The sequence below is a fragment of the Carassius gibelio genome, chromosome B1 (assembly GCF_023724105.1).
Source record: "Carassius gibelio isolate Cgi1373 ecotype wild population from Czech Republic chromosome B1, carGib1.2-hapl.c, whole genome shotgun sequence".
NCBI lineage: Eukaryota > Metazoa > Chordata > Actinopteri > Cypriniformes > Cyprinidae > Carassius > Carassius gibelio.
The window spans coordinates 36,072,438-36,089,054 of NC_068396.1; the positions used below are offsets into that span (position 1 = coordinate 36,072,438).

Here is a 16,617-nt window from a genome sequence, read left to right on the forward strand (position 1 = left end):
AAGCCCTTCTATCTTGGATAATGATCTATAAACACAACTTTAGTCCACATAGATACTTTATTTGGAATAATAAAGAAATTCTTTATAAAAAGAAGTCTCTGTTTTTTCAGCCATGGTTTGATAGAGGAATTCTGTTGGTAGGACAGTTATTGAACAAAGATGGTTTACTCATGTCATATTCAGAATTTCTTCAAAACTTTAACTTCCCAGTGACACCAAAAGAATACGCAGTTGTATTTGATGCAGTCCCTACAGGTTCACTTCAAATACTAAAACACATATCATTTACAGATGTTAGTGCTGAAGTTAATAGAATTTTTATTGGAGATACAGACATTACAAAGAAAGCATACACCAATAAGTATATTAGAAATCAAATTTCATGTTCAGTTCCACCTGCTGCAAAGTTTTTTTGGTTTTCAACCATGGGTGATTTAAATTGGGAAAAGGCAAATACTATTATTTATAAATATTGTATTAATAATAAAATAAAAGAAGTTTCATTTAAAATTTTACATCAAATTTATCCTGTTAAAGATACGCTAAGAAGATTTAAAATAAACATAGAAGAGTCTTGTGTCTTTTGCCAATCAAATAGGGAGACTATTTTTCATTTATTTTATCACTGTATGTACACAAAAAAATTTTGGTCTGATTTGGAAGAATTTATAATCACAAAATTGAATGTAAACATCAGAATCAATATTTTTGATGTCATGTTATACTTTTATTTATGTGGTTTGTCCAAAAATTTAATTTTTGTTATTCAACTGTTTATTATCTTCGGAAAATACCATATTCACAAATGTAAATGGTCTAATTCACAACCTAGCTTTAATGTATTTCATCTGGACTTTAAAACATATTACAAAACAATAGAAAACATGCAAAATATGAAGGCTACAAGAACATTTCATCTCCTGAAGGAACTGAATATATTTTAATTTTCCCCTTCTATAAATTAATATGTTATTATCCTCTGGTCTGTACATTTCTTTTTTTTGTTGTGCAGGTTGCACAGTAGTTGTAGTGTTCTCTGTACCTATTGTCCTGTGCATTGTTCATAATAAAATTTTGAAGAAAAAAAAAAAAAAAAAAAAAAGAGGTGAGATGAGCTAATCACAGACTGAAGACCCAGGTAAAGAATGAGTATTTTTTTTCTTTATCTCATAGCATTTTATTTTTGTATTGTTTGTAGTGTGATCAACATTTGCGTAAGTACTAGATGTGTTGGGGAGGTAGTACGTAATATTTTAATAACATTTTGCTAAAACGAACGAAATGGAAGAAATGACTCGAAAAAAGATTCGTTCATTTCGCTGAACGAGACTCAAAAGTCCGAGTCGGTAAAATGATCCGAACTTCCCATCACTATTAGACACACAGAGACCTCAATAATTGCTGTATGGATCTCAAAAATGGTGACATGCTTCATGCCGAAGTGCATTCTGGGTGACATGAATGAGTTTTGTGTGATATACCCAGAATACATTGCAGCATGAAGCATGTCACCATTGTTGAGATTCATACGCTGAATCCTGATGTTTGTGTGAAAAAGAAAAAAAAAAGTGCATTTTTTTCCAAATCATTGAAATAATCTGTTTTAAAATGTGCTTTGTCTCAGGCTGTTTAGCCATTAAGTTGCTTTAATAATTAATATGTAAGTAACACTGTACATTAGATTTGTTAAAAAAGGGTAAACAAGCCACATATGTGATGATGTGTTATTCATCAGAAAGCAACCAGTACCATCAAACCACATGTTTTCTTGCTGTTTTTGCCACAATAAAGATTACAGCAGTTAAAGAACAACACTGACAAGTCAAGTGTCAAATTGCACAACTAAAACCAACACTTACCACCATTATGGTGACATCAAACCAAACTATTATTTTAAACAAGGCAAGGCAAGGCATCTGCTCAAATCTTAATTAGAATTTTAGGGGATAATGTTCTAATAATGTTATTAATAAACATTTTTGGAATATTTTTAGAGAACGTTATCCTATCTTTTGAGAGAACGTTCTGGGAACAAAAATAAAACTACCCGCTAAAAACATTGTTAGAACAATAACCATAAAATGGTAATGTTCTGAGAACATTTTTAGAACACACAAATTCTAGCTGGGAAGGCAAACCACAAACCTTTGTATAAATGTAGCCGAATGATGATCTTTTTTTTTTTTTTTATAGTTTTTGTTTCTTGATGCGGAAAAACAAATTTGTGTCACAGGGATTAAAGGGATACTCCATCCAAAAATGAAAATGTTGTAATTAATCACTTACCCCAACGTTACCGTCCTAACCTTTGCAGTGCTTTGTTCAAATTGCACCATCAAAATTAACCAAATGAAAAATTTTCCATTTCTTTGGAATAATTCACAAACTGATAATTGTTTCTCAGTTTAATTTTCAATTATACAAGCTTGGGTTGTTGCGTCCGAGTCTGATTTTTGAACTAACATAAAAAATTACTCATTGCTCTGATTTTCTCAGTGTTTTCCAGCACTATATCATAGAAAATATGAGGTTTGAGAAGTAGAAGGTGTATATTGTTCACCACCAATCATATTTTGAAATATCATAAACTTATCAACCAAAATGTTTTTCCAGTGTACTTTTATCAAGGGAAAAGCAATCCAACTTTGAAGTTTTTCAGTTGGTTAATTTTGATGGTGCAAATTGAACAAAGCACTGCAAAGCGTTACACGGACCCATCACGGTTGAATCACTGATGGCAGATGGAGTATCCTGACGATGCTTTTCATACTTTCTTAAACCTTGACACTCTTGAAAAGCTGTTACCGTGTATAGCATTTTAACGTAACGAGTCACCAAAGCCAATTTTTTCGAGAGAATAATTAATTTAATGAAATAAAAATGCATGTTCCAGTGTATCTTTAGCATTCTGAGCTGAGTCCATCTGTTCCTGGAGATTTGTTGGCTTTTAAAGTGTTAATAGCCTCTTTAATCTCTTTTAATGTGATAGATGCATCACAAAAACGCTGATCTGAAACACTCAAATGTTTTATGTTAGGTAGCCTTACGCCTGAAAAAAACAATTCATATGTTGGCACAGAACTTTGCGATACTTCTCGGATCCTCAGTAATATTGCCACCAACCATAAGGTTTTTTAAGGTCTTTTTTAATCTTTATTTTAAGCTTCTTCTCTTTCCAGTCTGAACAGAAATATGCAGGATTTTGTTCACCCTTCTCTATCCATTTCCTACACAATCTAACAAATGCCCCTTCAGCTTTATGTTTATATAAAGGATCTAGTCAAGTACGTTATGTACATTCTTAGATGATTCTACATATAACAATATTTTCATCCAAGGTATTTTTTTATTTTCTTTTATCTAAATCACTACAAAAGTTCCTAATATATTTGGCAATTTTATTCTTGGTAAATTCCCAGCTACTGTATTGGTTCTTTCTAGTTTTATTAATTTTTTTTTGAATGATCTTAAAAATTTTGTCATCATAAAGGAGAACTGTGTTGTTAACTTTCCAGCAAGAGGAAAATCCACACATATTATTGGAAGCTATGAAGTGAGTGCAAATAAAAATGCTGTTATTTGTCAGATAATGATGATGGCAAAATATTAGTGGATGTGTTGCATAATTCCTTAGAAATCAGTCAAAACTCACTTTGAGACTGAGAGGAGAAAGAGTTGTTGCACCACGGCTAGAGGACGGTTGATATGTTGCTAAAAGTTTCTAAATGACATTTTGACGTTACGTAATCATGACACAAAGTTGCGTCACTGCATCAAATTTCAGCAAAAGAATATATATGTTCATTTAGATTTGTAGATTTGCTTTTGTAAATAAGTAAGACTACACATTCTGAACAGTTATAGTTTTGAGCGTAGTTAGTGTGCTACACTCTAACAAAAGTGTGTAGAATAGGACACAATGTTAATGTCAACGCTTTTCAGAAAGGAGGGTCATAGAGAAGCAAGAATAATGTACAGTATGTGGAAAATAATGTGTAGTTTAACCTTAAACCTCGTTAACACATTTCATTACACCAAATACACTTAATAATGTTATTTTTAACAACCTCATATGACCCCTTTAAGCTATAATAAAGTGTATCATAAATCAACATTTAGTAACTTACTAAATTATATTATTATTATAAGTATTATTATAAAATTAAACAATTGCAAATAGCAGCTAACTTAATTAACATAATGTGTGTATACTACTTGTCATCTTTTGTTTTCACTTTTTGTGTAATTAAATGGTAAATGTTCCGTTATATCATTTATTCGCTTGGCAAAAATTGCTAAAAGTTGCCAAGTAAAATGTAAAAATAGTAATATTTCACCTGTTGCTAGGTGCTTCAGGAAGAAAAAGTTGCTACATTTAGCAACAAAATTGCTAAATTGCAAACACAGTAAGCAGTGTGAGAATGATCTTTAACGCCCTCTAGTGTATGACACTTTTTAGTACTGAGTTAAAAGATGGTTTTTAATATTACACATGAGCTAAATGAGGTAAATTGTACATCCTCATTTAATTTCCTTCATTTTCTTGCCTCTTCTAAGCACGGAGAAATGCTGCCTTGTGATCCCTGATGAACTTTCCCTAAAAGATTCAACACCTCGGAAGTATCAGTAGTAGCTTCATCTGCTGGCTCTTAAAGTTTACAACAGTTATAAAGCCTGAAAATATAATTAAAATGTCCTCTGAAATAAGCTTTGTTTCAAAGAAGAACTCCATAGCACTGACCTCACAAAACAATTCTTCAGTCTCTTTCTTCAGTTGATTCATGGAATTTGAAATGTTTAATTCGATTTTTGAAACTAACTGTGGTCAACATTAAAAATCTACTTCCTGGCACAACCAAAATACACAAATATCAATTAATAGCAAATTACTCCATAAAGATTATTATTATTAGTAGTAGTATTATTAACAAATTGAAGTCACTTACAGGGCTTTTAAAAGTATGCTCTTTCATAATGACAAACATCTGTAAATGATGTATGGTAAAAAAAAAAAAAAAAAAAAAAAAAATATATATATATATATATATATATATATATATATATATATATATATATATATATTATAAAAGCAGAAACATTGACACATTGTTCCTGGAAAACAGTTATTTACACTGTAAAAAAATGTAAATTTAAACTTAAATTTTCATGGCAACCGACTACACAGAATTTTTGAGTTGAAGATATAAACTTAATTTTTTTTTTAAACTACAATTATTAAGTTGCGTCAGCTCAGTTTTTTAAGTTCTGACTAGTGATGTCCGATTCGCGAACGAATCGTTCAATTTAACCAGTTCTTCGTAGTGAACCGGTTGAACCAGTTCACCAAATCGTACTGAAGCGTTTGAAACGGTTCACGTCTGCAATACGCATTAATCCACAAATGACTTAAGATGTTAACTTTTTTAATGTGGCTGACACTCACTCTGAGTTCAAACAAACCAAAATCCCGGAGTAATTAATTTACTCAAACAGTACACTGACTGAACTGCTGTGAAGACCGAACTGAAGATGAACACCGAGCCAGATAATGAACGAGCATGCCCACTTCTGGAGCAGTTCTCGTTCTCGAGTCAAGAACTGGTTGCATCAGTTTTCGGATCACCAGTACACTGAACCGAGAATCGTTTCTTTCGGATGCGTCTGATTTGAGAACCGAGGAGCTGATGATACTGCACATGCGTGGTTCAGCGTGAAGCCGACTGACTCTGCGCGTCTGAACCGAAACTGATTCTTTTGGTGATTGATTCTGAACTGATTCTGTGCTAATGTTATGAGCGCGGGTAATCCGAGGGCTTGAATGAAGGGCAATCTGGCGAAATGTAAGTTCATTTAATAACAAATACATCGCAATGGTTTATGTATAGTAAGTGGATCATGGTTTTTGCGCTGATGACACCTAATTTATTTACTTTATATCTTCCGTTTCTCGGAAAAGAATCAAACTTCCCATCACTAGTTCTGACAACTAATTTTTTTTAATGCAAGTTTTTTCTTTCTTCTTGAAACAAAAAGTCACCACATTATAAAAATGTATGTTTGTTTTCAAACCACGAAGGCTATGATAGTCCAATAAGCAAACAACATTGTCTTTGTTTATAAAATAACTTACAAAACTACTAAAACCAGGTAAACTTAATCAGTTTAACATACTCCAGTCCTCAATATCAGACACACAAACCTCAAGAACGGTGACAACCAACACGTTAAAAAGATGAGCTCTTTACATCACAGTACAACAAATAACTAACAATAATGATAAAGCAATAATAAAAAAGTTGAAATTAAGTCAGCAAACAGCAAAACAGTAATGCTATAACAGTAACTGCATAATTTATTCACGCTGCAATGCATGCTGGGAACTCACAAAGCCTTAATATGTCAACAATATGAAATTCTTTGTTCAGACAACTGTGTTTGACTAGTTGGGGCAACATTTGGGGTAATTTTTTTGGTCAGACAAGGATTTTTGTGTAGTTTCAAGAAAATAGCATTTAGACTCAAAAGTTTTCGTAAACTGGAAAATTAGAAGTTTCATTTTTTACAGTGTTGTTGAGACCTTACAAATAATGCAACATTGCCAAAGATGAACGATAAACAGTTGTATAGTGCCTAAGTATTAATTCAGAAATGTGTAAATCCCCATCTGAAAAAGCCAAATTGTCTGAACTTTCTGAATTATCTGAACTAGAATTAGAAGGAATGTTTCCCTTCGAGAAAGACTTCAGGGAAAGTAACTGCTGGCATTGTGACAAGATGGCGGACACAAACTTTCAAACTTTCGAAGGGAACTCCTGGGAAAATCCTTGGAAATATTTCAGATGAGCAGGTGAAGATAAGTTGACCTCACTCTAACTGGGTTTCAGCTACAACTTCAAAATAAAATCAACTCAGTTTATAAAATAAGATGAACTTTTCCTCTGAAACATCTGAAAGTGAGTTCAAGTGGCTTACAACAGATAGTTCAAGTTCCAACTAGCAATTTTATTGACAGTGAGTGCAAAAATCTTAGTAAGGTGAACAATTTTGAGTTGTCGTTTTTACAGTGAAACATTAACACCACTATCGCCGCTTAAAATGACACTTTGTGCTTACCGCACTTTTACAGTGTTTCTGTAAGTTTGTGACTCTGTGTTTAAAGTCCAGATCTGTGTACATAAATATTCTCAGATCCCATAATTGTTTTTCTTTATAACTTTTTTCAGTTCAGTTTGAAGAAAACAAACAAACAAAAAAGCATCCTGCTGGATAGTCATGCATCAAGTGCAAATAAATAAATAAATAAATATAAAGGTTTGCTATGGCAATAATGTCAACTTACTATTTTATTTAAAAATAAATCAAAATCTACTACACAAATACTCAAAATCAGCATAAAAGGGTGAATTACGGGACACTTTGGAGTTTTATAGTTTACGGTGTCTCCTCGAAATTTCTGACTGATAAAATGAGAAAGATAAAGTAAAAATATTTGCTAAGGCAGAAAACTAAAACATATATAATGCAGTCGCAATAAGAATGATTCCATAACACAACAGAAGCAAAACCAAAAGCATATCCTATTTCCTAGTTTCCAGATCATTCCAGTTGTTCAGGACTGGATTTGAGTTCAATACAGTCCTTATTTCTGTGTTGGTCATTGGGCTCACCTTTAGGCCAAAACCTGAACAACATGTGTCAGATTTTCTGCTTATTAGCTCAGACAAACTCACCTGCTTCTCTTCACTCTTAATAATGACCAGATCTGCTCCACGCTCCCTGCAGTACTGTCTGCTGTCAGACCAGTTCTTCAACTCAGTCGATATAAAAAAAAACTAACTTCAATTCAATTCAATTCATCAGTTGAGCCCTCCTCATCAAAATCTCTCTTTAACTGTTGTTTCTCTTCAGTAAGATCGTTGATTCTGGTCTCCAGCTCCATGTTCTTCTGATTCAAAGAGTTGAAGCTGTTCTGCAGTTGGTGTTTTTCAGTCATTAGATTAGTGTAATTGTTCTGTAACTCTTCAACAGGTCTCTCTCTGCTCTGATGGTGATGTGCTGCAGTATGATGAAGACCAGCAGAAGAACACAAATGAGCCCGAGACCCACTGCGATCAACACCAAACATCTACTTCCTCCTGACGAACATGACCAAAACACACAAATATAATTCATTGCTCTTCATGTTATCAGAAATAAAGCTTCAAATCAACTTCTGTAAGGATAATTTACTATTGCTTTTGGTAATAGACATGCATTTTTATGTTGTATAAGTATATTTTTAAGTGCTATGACAAAATTTGCGAACAAGAACACATCGAAAAAGTAAATAAAAAATAAGTAAATGATAATGCATTTAATCTCAAGGTAGCAACAGTGACATTACATTCATTGAAATACAGTATTTGAAATTGTATGTGATGTTTCTCATTTTCTCACAGTGAAACTATTTACATAACCAAGTAATTTTTCTTACTGCGCTTCACTTTCTTTCTTCCTTCATGACTCGGAGTTTGAGATCCAGTTGTGTACTGAATATCTTTGCATTCAACATTTTCATAAATAGCCTCTAAATCCATTATTTACTGTGTCTTAATAGCTTAGATGTGATCTCTAAAATGCCGGTTAGTATTTTTAGTGAAAAGTGCCAAGTTTACACAGAAAGTGTTTGTTTCACACTGGCCTTTGATGGGAATAAAGTCCTTCAGTCTCACTTAAAAAGCTGAGCTGTACTGTATTTGTGTTTTGTACATTCGACCTCATCTTACCAGCTTCAGAAGCCAACAAGAGGAGTCTGTGAAGACTCAAATAAACTCAAACAGTCTTAAACAGGCCAAACTGGACCTTTATATTGATGTAGGAAACATGGCTAATGTTTGTCTTCCTCTCTGATCACTTTAGTCTGATAAACCTGCTCTCTGCTGTACCCTGCTGGACTGGAGGAGATCTCTCCAAACAGCGATAGAGTGGTGGAACTGAAACAGCAAAATCCCGGAGGTGAGTTAGCATTTCAGCACTTCTGGTTCCTTGTCCCAGAGTCAATGGGTTTTTTAATGGGAGTTTGGTTAAATCAACTTAAATTAAGGTCCTTGGTTCACACAAGCTCAAAATAATTGGGTCAATAAAAATTTGGGTCAATAAAAAATTGTTCTTTGCACATTTCTACAGGCACACCTGGGCTGTTAGACAAAATATTAAGAAATACACAGGTTGACAGTGTCACAGCTACTTGTAGTAAAGGGAAGAGAGAGGATGTAAATATAGAAGTAAACCTTTAATAAACGGAGACAATAAAGTAATGATTGGAAGGAGAACTAGACGAGAAAAAGATGAGCTTTGTAATCATTAACCATAACAACAAATAATCAATGGGAAGAACGTAAGATGGAAGAAAACTAAGAAAAAAAGCAGATAAAAACTAAAAGTCAATAACCAACTAATAAGAAACATGATAACAGCAGAATATGGACGTACTAACAGCTGCTAGAATGGAGCAATGTAAAAGCAAGACATTGATGAACCCTATTTCTCACAGATCCCTTTTTTTTTCTCTGAGCATGGGCGATCATTCCAGTTCTCCAGGGCAGGATCTGAAGGTATCAGTTCAATACAGTCCTCATTTTCACCATGATAGTTATTCGGCTCACCTCTGGCCCAAAACCTGAATAAAATGAGTCAGATTTTTAATGATTCAGAACCCCTAAGTTTGCTTAAAAAGTTCATCCACTTTGCAACTGAATGAGGATCATGACAACCAATTCAGTAATCAACAACACTCCCAGCAGCAAAACATTTCAAGAGTAAACTAAAATACTGCAGAAGCGGAAGTGAACATTGAAGAGAGGAGGTCAATATTCTTTTAATAGAATGTATTTTTGAGAATTGCCTTTCATGGTTGTGCTGTTGGAAGAAAATCTTCTCATTAATGGTTTTAATGGTTTTTAAATTAAGAATTAACAATGGTTTTCTGTGAGTGTTTTAGCACTTACACTTGATTCAGCTGTGAATTATCCACCCATTTCATGATCCCCTCTTTCTCTGTGTCAGACAAACCAATCCACACTCTCTCCTTGACCAATGAAGATATGTGTCTCTGTGTGAATAGGAATAACATGGAGTAAGTGTGTTTGCTCTCATTCATTAACAGACACTCACACAAACTCACCTGCTTCTCTTCAGTGTTGATAATGACCAGATCAGCTCCACGATCCCTGCAGTACTGTCTGCTGTCAGACCAGCTCTTCCTCTCATTGGACAGGAACAAGCCATCTGGACCCCACCGATATCCTGAGAGAAACACAGAGTTTTAAAGCTGGAGTAGACAGTTTCTACACTACTATGGCGGAAACGCAAAAATACATCTTTTTTTTTTTCAAACAACCTTTGCAAATGCCTCTTTTGGGCATCATGCCAACTCAAACTGTGAACATCTGTGAGTCATCAACAGTGTTGGGTATAGTTACTTTGGAAAGTAGTTAGTTAGGTTACAACGTTACCATCAATTAAAAGTAATCAGTTATGATACAGCGTTACCTATTCATAAAAGTAACGCGTTAGAGTACTCATGCGTTACCAAAAATTAAAAGCCGTTTGCAGCGGCTCACACATGACAGACACAGCCCCCGGCCCCTTTAAATGCACCTAGAAGTCGTGACTCCCGACAAAGAATAACGTCAGTCATCCGACTAAATTAACACTGCAGGATAACAATAACAGGAAAGACAGTCAGCAATAGGCTATTCCACATGGCGTTTTATTTATTTATTATCACAGAACATATTATTAATCAAAATTCGCACCTACCCAGCCCGGGTAGCCTAGGCTACTGTATATTATGAGCACCACAAGATAACTCCTGATTTTCCTTTAACTTTACATAATGCAGTTATCAAAGTACAAGTATGCTTACTTGTAAACACAACCTTAAACAGGCTTGCAGATTTAAATCCATTTAGAAATGATGAACAACCAGCCAGCCAATGATCTAACAGAAATTAACAGCTGCCTGTCAAACAAAAATGATAACAAACCGAATTAAATCCTTCACTGCCACACAGGCAAATGACAAATCGCTTAATAGCCGAACTAATTATTATTAAAGTGTCACTCACAGTCACAAGCCTAAATTCGCTTTAACACAGTCCTCTTACATTTACTCTTCAAAGTAGTGATTAAAACGTAGCGTTAAATTTGAGGTAGAATTTTTGGCGGTCGACAGAAGCTTTTCACCAAAGCAGAGTGTGCATTTTACCGTTATGTTCTTTTCTTTTTCGTTGACAAATTGAAAATAATGTGCGTACTTCCATAAACCAAACGCTGTCCTCTCTGCTATCTTGCCGGGAGTTCGAAAAAAAAAAAAACACACACACACACACAGGGTCAGGTGCAGGGCACAGACGCATCACAGCCATTGACTTTACGATCACAGAGCTTCCGCTCCGCTGATACATCCGCAGGTGGCACAGTAGACCTAGGACTACTGTCTGACAAAAAGCAGGCTGCAGTCGGGATTTTCCTTTCCTTAAAATAACGGATTACTTACTAAAAAATAACGAAGTTACTGATTACTTACGCACGAAACTAACGCGTTAAGTTACAAATTTCAGGAAAAAAGTAATTAGAGTACTCTAACGCGTTACTTTGTAACGCGTTACCCACAACACTGGTCATCAAGGGCTCTCTGATTGGTCTGCGGCTACACGGAGCCATTGAGATTTTCAACCAGTAAAATAAAATGAGTATGGAAAATGTTGCCTACCCTATAACTTAAAAATTGTATATAGGATTAACAACAACAAAAAACAGTTTGAACCTCGCTTAGTAGTGGTCAGAAAGTGCTGCAGTATGATGGCACCAATCAGAAGAAGACAAATGATCCCAAGACTCACAATGATCGCCACTAAAAAACACCTTCCTCCTGTCAGAGGGGAAGAAAACACAAAATATTGTTCAATATTTACTGTACAGCAAAACTCACAAACAAGAAAACATGCTGCTTAAGTAAATAATAACTCGTTGTTAGAAAATGACTGGAATACTACAGTTCTCACTTCTAGACATCATCTCGGATTCAAACGAAAGGTTCTGCTTACTGTGATTTCGAGCTTTTCCTTCATCTTGGCAGTGTGCTTGAGGTCTGGTTGTGTCAATACAATCTCTTTCATTAAAGTACTCTCCAGTAAAGTCCATTTCTTTTGTTTTTGCGTCTTGCAGTACGTCTTCACGGATGAACTGTGGTTTTTCAAGTGATGAATATGATATGATTCATTTTAACTACTAATTTTGCACAGGAAGTGATTTCATTGGACCCTGTCATTCAGCGTAAATAAAGACTTCTGGTCTGACACACACTTCAGTCTCTGAAGCCGCAGCACTGTGATCTTACCTTTACTACATTACCATTTTCATTCTAGATCAGAAAACAAACAATCAAGTCAAAACATCTTTACTGGGCCTGCATCTGTCACAGTTATGGTTAGCGTACTGGATCTGAAATAGCCTTGCTATAAATATCTTGAAAATGGGAAATATATTTTTAAAAAAAAGTACTGTTTTGAGGATCACTCGCTACATATTACATTTAAAAGCAAAATGAGAGATAAACAAGATTTATGTTTAAATATTGTCATGCCTGCCAGTGTACAAGTTCTCTAATAAACAATTCACTGTTTATTAATCCCAGTGTGATGGTCTTCAGCGTCCTCTGATGTATGACCATCCTGGTACTTTATGACATTGAGCTTGATGGTTCTCTTATCTAAAACTTCTTAATTCATAAATTTGGATTTATCTTGACTTTAACAAAATCTTGTTTTGCTCCCTTACTTTTTCTCCTCTAGTCCTAATGACTAAGCATGATGAAATGAGTTAGTCTTGAACAGGTCAAGTTTTTTCTAATTTTCTGCAGTAAGCAAAAATTATTTTTAAATCTTGTTATTTTGTAGAACATCACAGTTGTAGGCTGTATGATATGAGAACAAGGCCTGTGGATAGTGATGGGAAGACGAAGCCTAATGAAGCTTTAAGCTTTTCAGCCAAGTGGTTCACAAAAGGGTTAATATCTGGAAACTAAATTTGCTCAGAATACCACCTGGAGGCCAACAAGTGAAAAACAAGCAGATATATTACAGACAGAGGTGTAAAATCCAGGGGTCAGAAAGTAAAATTCCTGCCATATTTTTGTTCCACCCATGAACTCAGCAGCTGATTTCACCAGAGGAGGAACTGAGTCATTCCTTCCAAGACACAAACGAGTCTCAAGTTAAATCCCAAGTCCTAAAAGAGTTAAAGTTAGTGAGATAATTAGGTGACTAATTAAATGATAATTGTGCATTAATGATTAACACTTGCTTTTGTTGGCCTCCAGGTGGTACTGTGAGCAAATTAAGTTTCCAGAAATTAACCCTTTTGTGAACCACTTGGCTGAAAAGCTTAAAGCTTCATGAGGCCTCATCTTCCCAACACTAATTGTAACAGAACGAGGTCTGATATAGGAAGTCAAGGGTCAAGAGCCCAGCTAAAGCAAACAATGATCTACATGGTTGTGACATAATTTTAACCATAAAACATCAAGCTCTGAAATTCTGTAATCCTTAATAACAGCAGGTGCTCATCACTAATGCTCAATCATACTTTATATGTTACTTAATTATCTCATTAACTTTAACTCTTTGAGGACTTGGGATATGACTTGAAGTAGTGATGGCAAGATGAAGCCTCATGAAGCATTAAGATTTTCAGTCAAGTGGTTCACAAAAAGGTTAATTTCTGGAAACTTAATTTGCTCACAATACCACCTGGTGGCCAACAAGAGTAAAACAATCAGATATATTACAGACAGAAGCAAGTACACCCGGCTGCAGCCTGCAGATCGAGGCGGGGCTGCACCTGGGGCGTGGTTGCACGTGTAGCCCCGCCCCATACCTAGTCTGAATAGTTTAATCGTCTTTCATAGACTTACATTATAGGAAATGTGTGTGTAGTTGGTGTAGGACAGAGAATGCTGTTTAAAAAGCTAAAAACACTGTACAGTTTTACAAAGCCTTTACTATAATGCAGTTTTTTATTGTTAACTTGACTCACTATGTCTGATTTATTGAATCAAGAGATGTTAGCTGCTGCAAATTTACTCTTCTTGACCAGATGAATTCACATATGAATAATTGGGACATTCTAAAAGCACACTTAACGTGAAAGTACATGGCTTTATGCATTAAAACAATGTTTTAAAAAGATCAAACTCATTAAACAAATTATTAATAAAGCATTCTATTCACAGACAAGCAGATATGAGCACAGAATACGAACACAAAGCGTTTAATTTCCACCCATAACCTGCTTGTCTGTAAATAAAATGTGTTATTAAAAATGTTTACTGAGTTTAGTCTTTTTTAAAACACGTTTAAATGCATTACGCCATGTTATGCGTTTTCCTTTTAGTCTAATGGTTTTCTATCGGAGGAAAATGCTTAACACGTAATTAATTAATTAAACACAGTCTTACTGTGGATAATCAACCCAATTAATTTACTATATTCATATGTTAGCCTGAAGATCAGCTTAATTGAACAAAACAAGCATTTCAGGGACATGGCGAGTCAGGCTAATGTTTTTTTTCTTCTTCTTTTGTGCATTATGAAGTCTTTATAAAACTGTACAGTGTTTTTAGCTTTTTAAACAGCATTGTCCATCCTACACCAACTACGCACACATTTCCTATCATGCAAGTCTATGAAAGATGATTGAACCAATCAGAGTATGTATGGGGCGGGGCTACACTTGCTACCCCGCCCCAGGTGCAGCCCCGCCTCGATCTGCAGGCTACAGCCGGGTGCTTCTCGACAGAAGTGTAAAATCTAGGGGCCAGAAAGTAAAATTCCTGCCATATTTTTGATCCACCCATGAACTCAGCAGCTGATTTCATCAGAGGAACCAAGTCATTTCTTCCAAGTCACAAACAACTCTCAAGTTAAATCCCAAGTCCTCAAAGAGTTAAAGTTAATGAGATAATTAAGTGACTAATTAAATAATGTTGTGCATTAGTGACAAACACCTGCTGTTATTGATGGTTAAAATGATGCCACCATCATGGAGATCAGTGTTAAGTTTAGTTGGACTCTTGACCCTTTCAATAATTCCAAGTAATTTGCTTTTAATCACTTGCGGTTGTATATCGTAGTAAACATTAACACATTGTTGAATTTAAACTTAAAATAGCGAATTAAATTGAATATTAGAAGAATTTTCTGAGCCATCTATTTAGCCTCACATACTGACATTATTTGTAGTTCATACGGTTTTAATAAATGTCATTAATGCAAATGTCATACACTTGCATTGAAGCAAAAAATATAAACAACTACATCATTATGTTGATATCCTATATTTTTACAATAAAACTTACGACAAACATATCTCCTAATATCCTCAGTTGTTGCGTATACCGAGCTGCAACGAACACATTTGTACATTATTCTCCGTGAAGCCATTGTGCGAGTTCACTTTAATACCGCGTGCTTTGTATACATGTTGCTCCTGATTGGACTGCAGTTCTGACACACCCACCAAACAAGAGAAAACGCATCTCAAACCCCGTTGCACACCGGTGCACGCCGTTTCCAGGAAACATGACGTTCAACCCGGAAACCGTAGCAAAACGTTGCGCACCGTTTTGAGCTTGAACATGCGACAATAATAGTCAATCATTACTCAATGAATCACTTAATTATCTCATTAACTTTAACTCTGCATCAGTGTTAATTTAACACTCATCTTTTAACACTTTCACACTCTTGAGTGTGGTCTCACATGTACTCCCAGCAGAGTTAATGCACAGATTTTAGAGGCTAAAACAAACGATGCTCAACACAACACACTTATTTCCTATTGACAAACCCCCAGCCAAACTGGAAAACATCAAAATTCAAATAAAAATTGTAATAATTTTCTTGTTGAAATAGATCTTAAAGTGCACTACTGAACATATGCATATGGCTTGTGCATCATACTACATGTCTTTGGTTTCGAGCTCTTTCTTCAGTGTAGCTGAGTTTTCGGTCCTTGTCTGCATAAGTATCTCCATCTCTGTTCAGTCCAATCTTATTGTACTGGCTGCAGGTCTCATGGTTGTCACTTTCATAAATGTTTACTAGTTCCATGATCACTTCACTTCAGCTGTGGACTTTGGGAGGACGAGTGCAGGGTTAAATATAGAGAACTCCCCCTAGAATTTACATAGTGCTGACTGACAATAATGCAAACTTTGATGAACTACATCTTCACCAAAAAATGTAGGGTTCCAGGAGACCCTTTTGCTTTATTCTGAAGCAACTTTAAAACTTTCAAAACAACTACATAAGTCTTTAATATAATTCACCTTTTTTAACAGCATAGAGAAGCATTAAAAATTAACTTGTTACTGCAACTGTACTTATTCCACAAAGTCCATTCTGACCTTTCTACATAAACATTAAAATCAAGCATCTGAGTTTATTTTTATTTTTTATATAATAATAATAATAATAATAATAATAATGTGTATATCGCCATCCATCATATATTTATTTATTCATCTTTTTTTTTTTTTGGAATAGTAAATAAGGGAAGGATCAGAAGAGAGGA

General features: G+C 34.9%; 1 protein-coding gene and 1 long non-coding RNA gene across 4 annotated transcripts; one reads left to right on the forward strand and one right to left on the reverse strand.

Moving 5' to 3' along the window:
- The first annotated feature begins 1,100 nt into the window (after positions 1–1,100).
- Positions 1,101–11,339, forward strand: LOC127948481 (uncharacterized). Of its 2 annotated transcripts, XR_008152089.1 has the most exons (6): positions 1,101–1,138; positions 8,029–8,214; positions 8,899–8,994; positions 9,533–9,593; positions 10,045–10,114; positions 10,193–11,339. It is a non-coding gene; the product is annotated as an uncharacterized LOC127948481 (long non-coding RNA). The 2 variants fall into 2 exon arrangements; XR_008152090.1 differs by lacking the exons at positions 9,533–9,593; positions 10,045–10,114 and having other exon boundaries at positions 10,145–11,339.
- LOC127948480 (CD209 antigen-like protein E) lies at positions 9,016–12,335 on the reverse strand. Of its 2 annotated transcripts, XM_052544935.1 has the most exons (5): positions 12,090–12,335; positions 11,810–11,914; positions 10,163–10,284; positions 9,987–10,090; positions 9,016–9,658 (listed from the first exon to the last, which is right to left on the reverse strand). In XM_052544935.1, exons 1-5 carry the CDS (start codon positions 12,184–12,186, stop codon positions 9,520–9,522), a joined length of 567 nt encoding a protein of 188 aa, XP_052400895.1. In that variant the 5' UTR covers positions 12,187–12,335; the 3' UTR covers positions 9,016–9,519. The 2 variants fall into 2 exon arrangements, with proteins under 2 accessions (XP_052400895.1, XP_052400896.1); XM_052544936.1 differs by lacking the exon at positions 11,810–11,914.
- Positions 12,336–16,617: the final 4,282 nt, after the last annotated feature.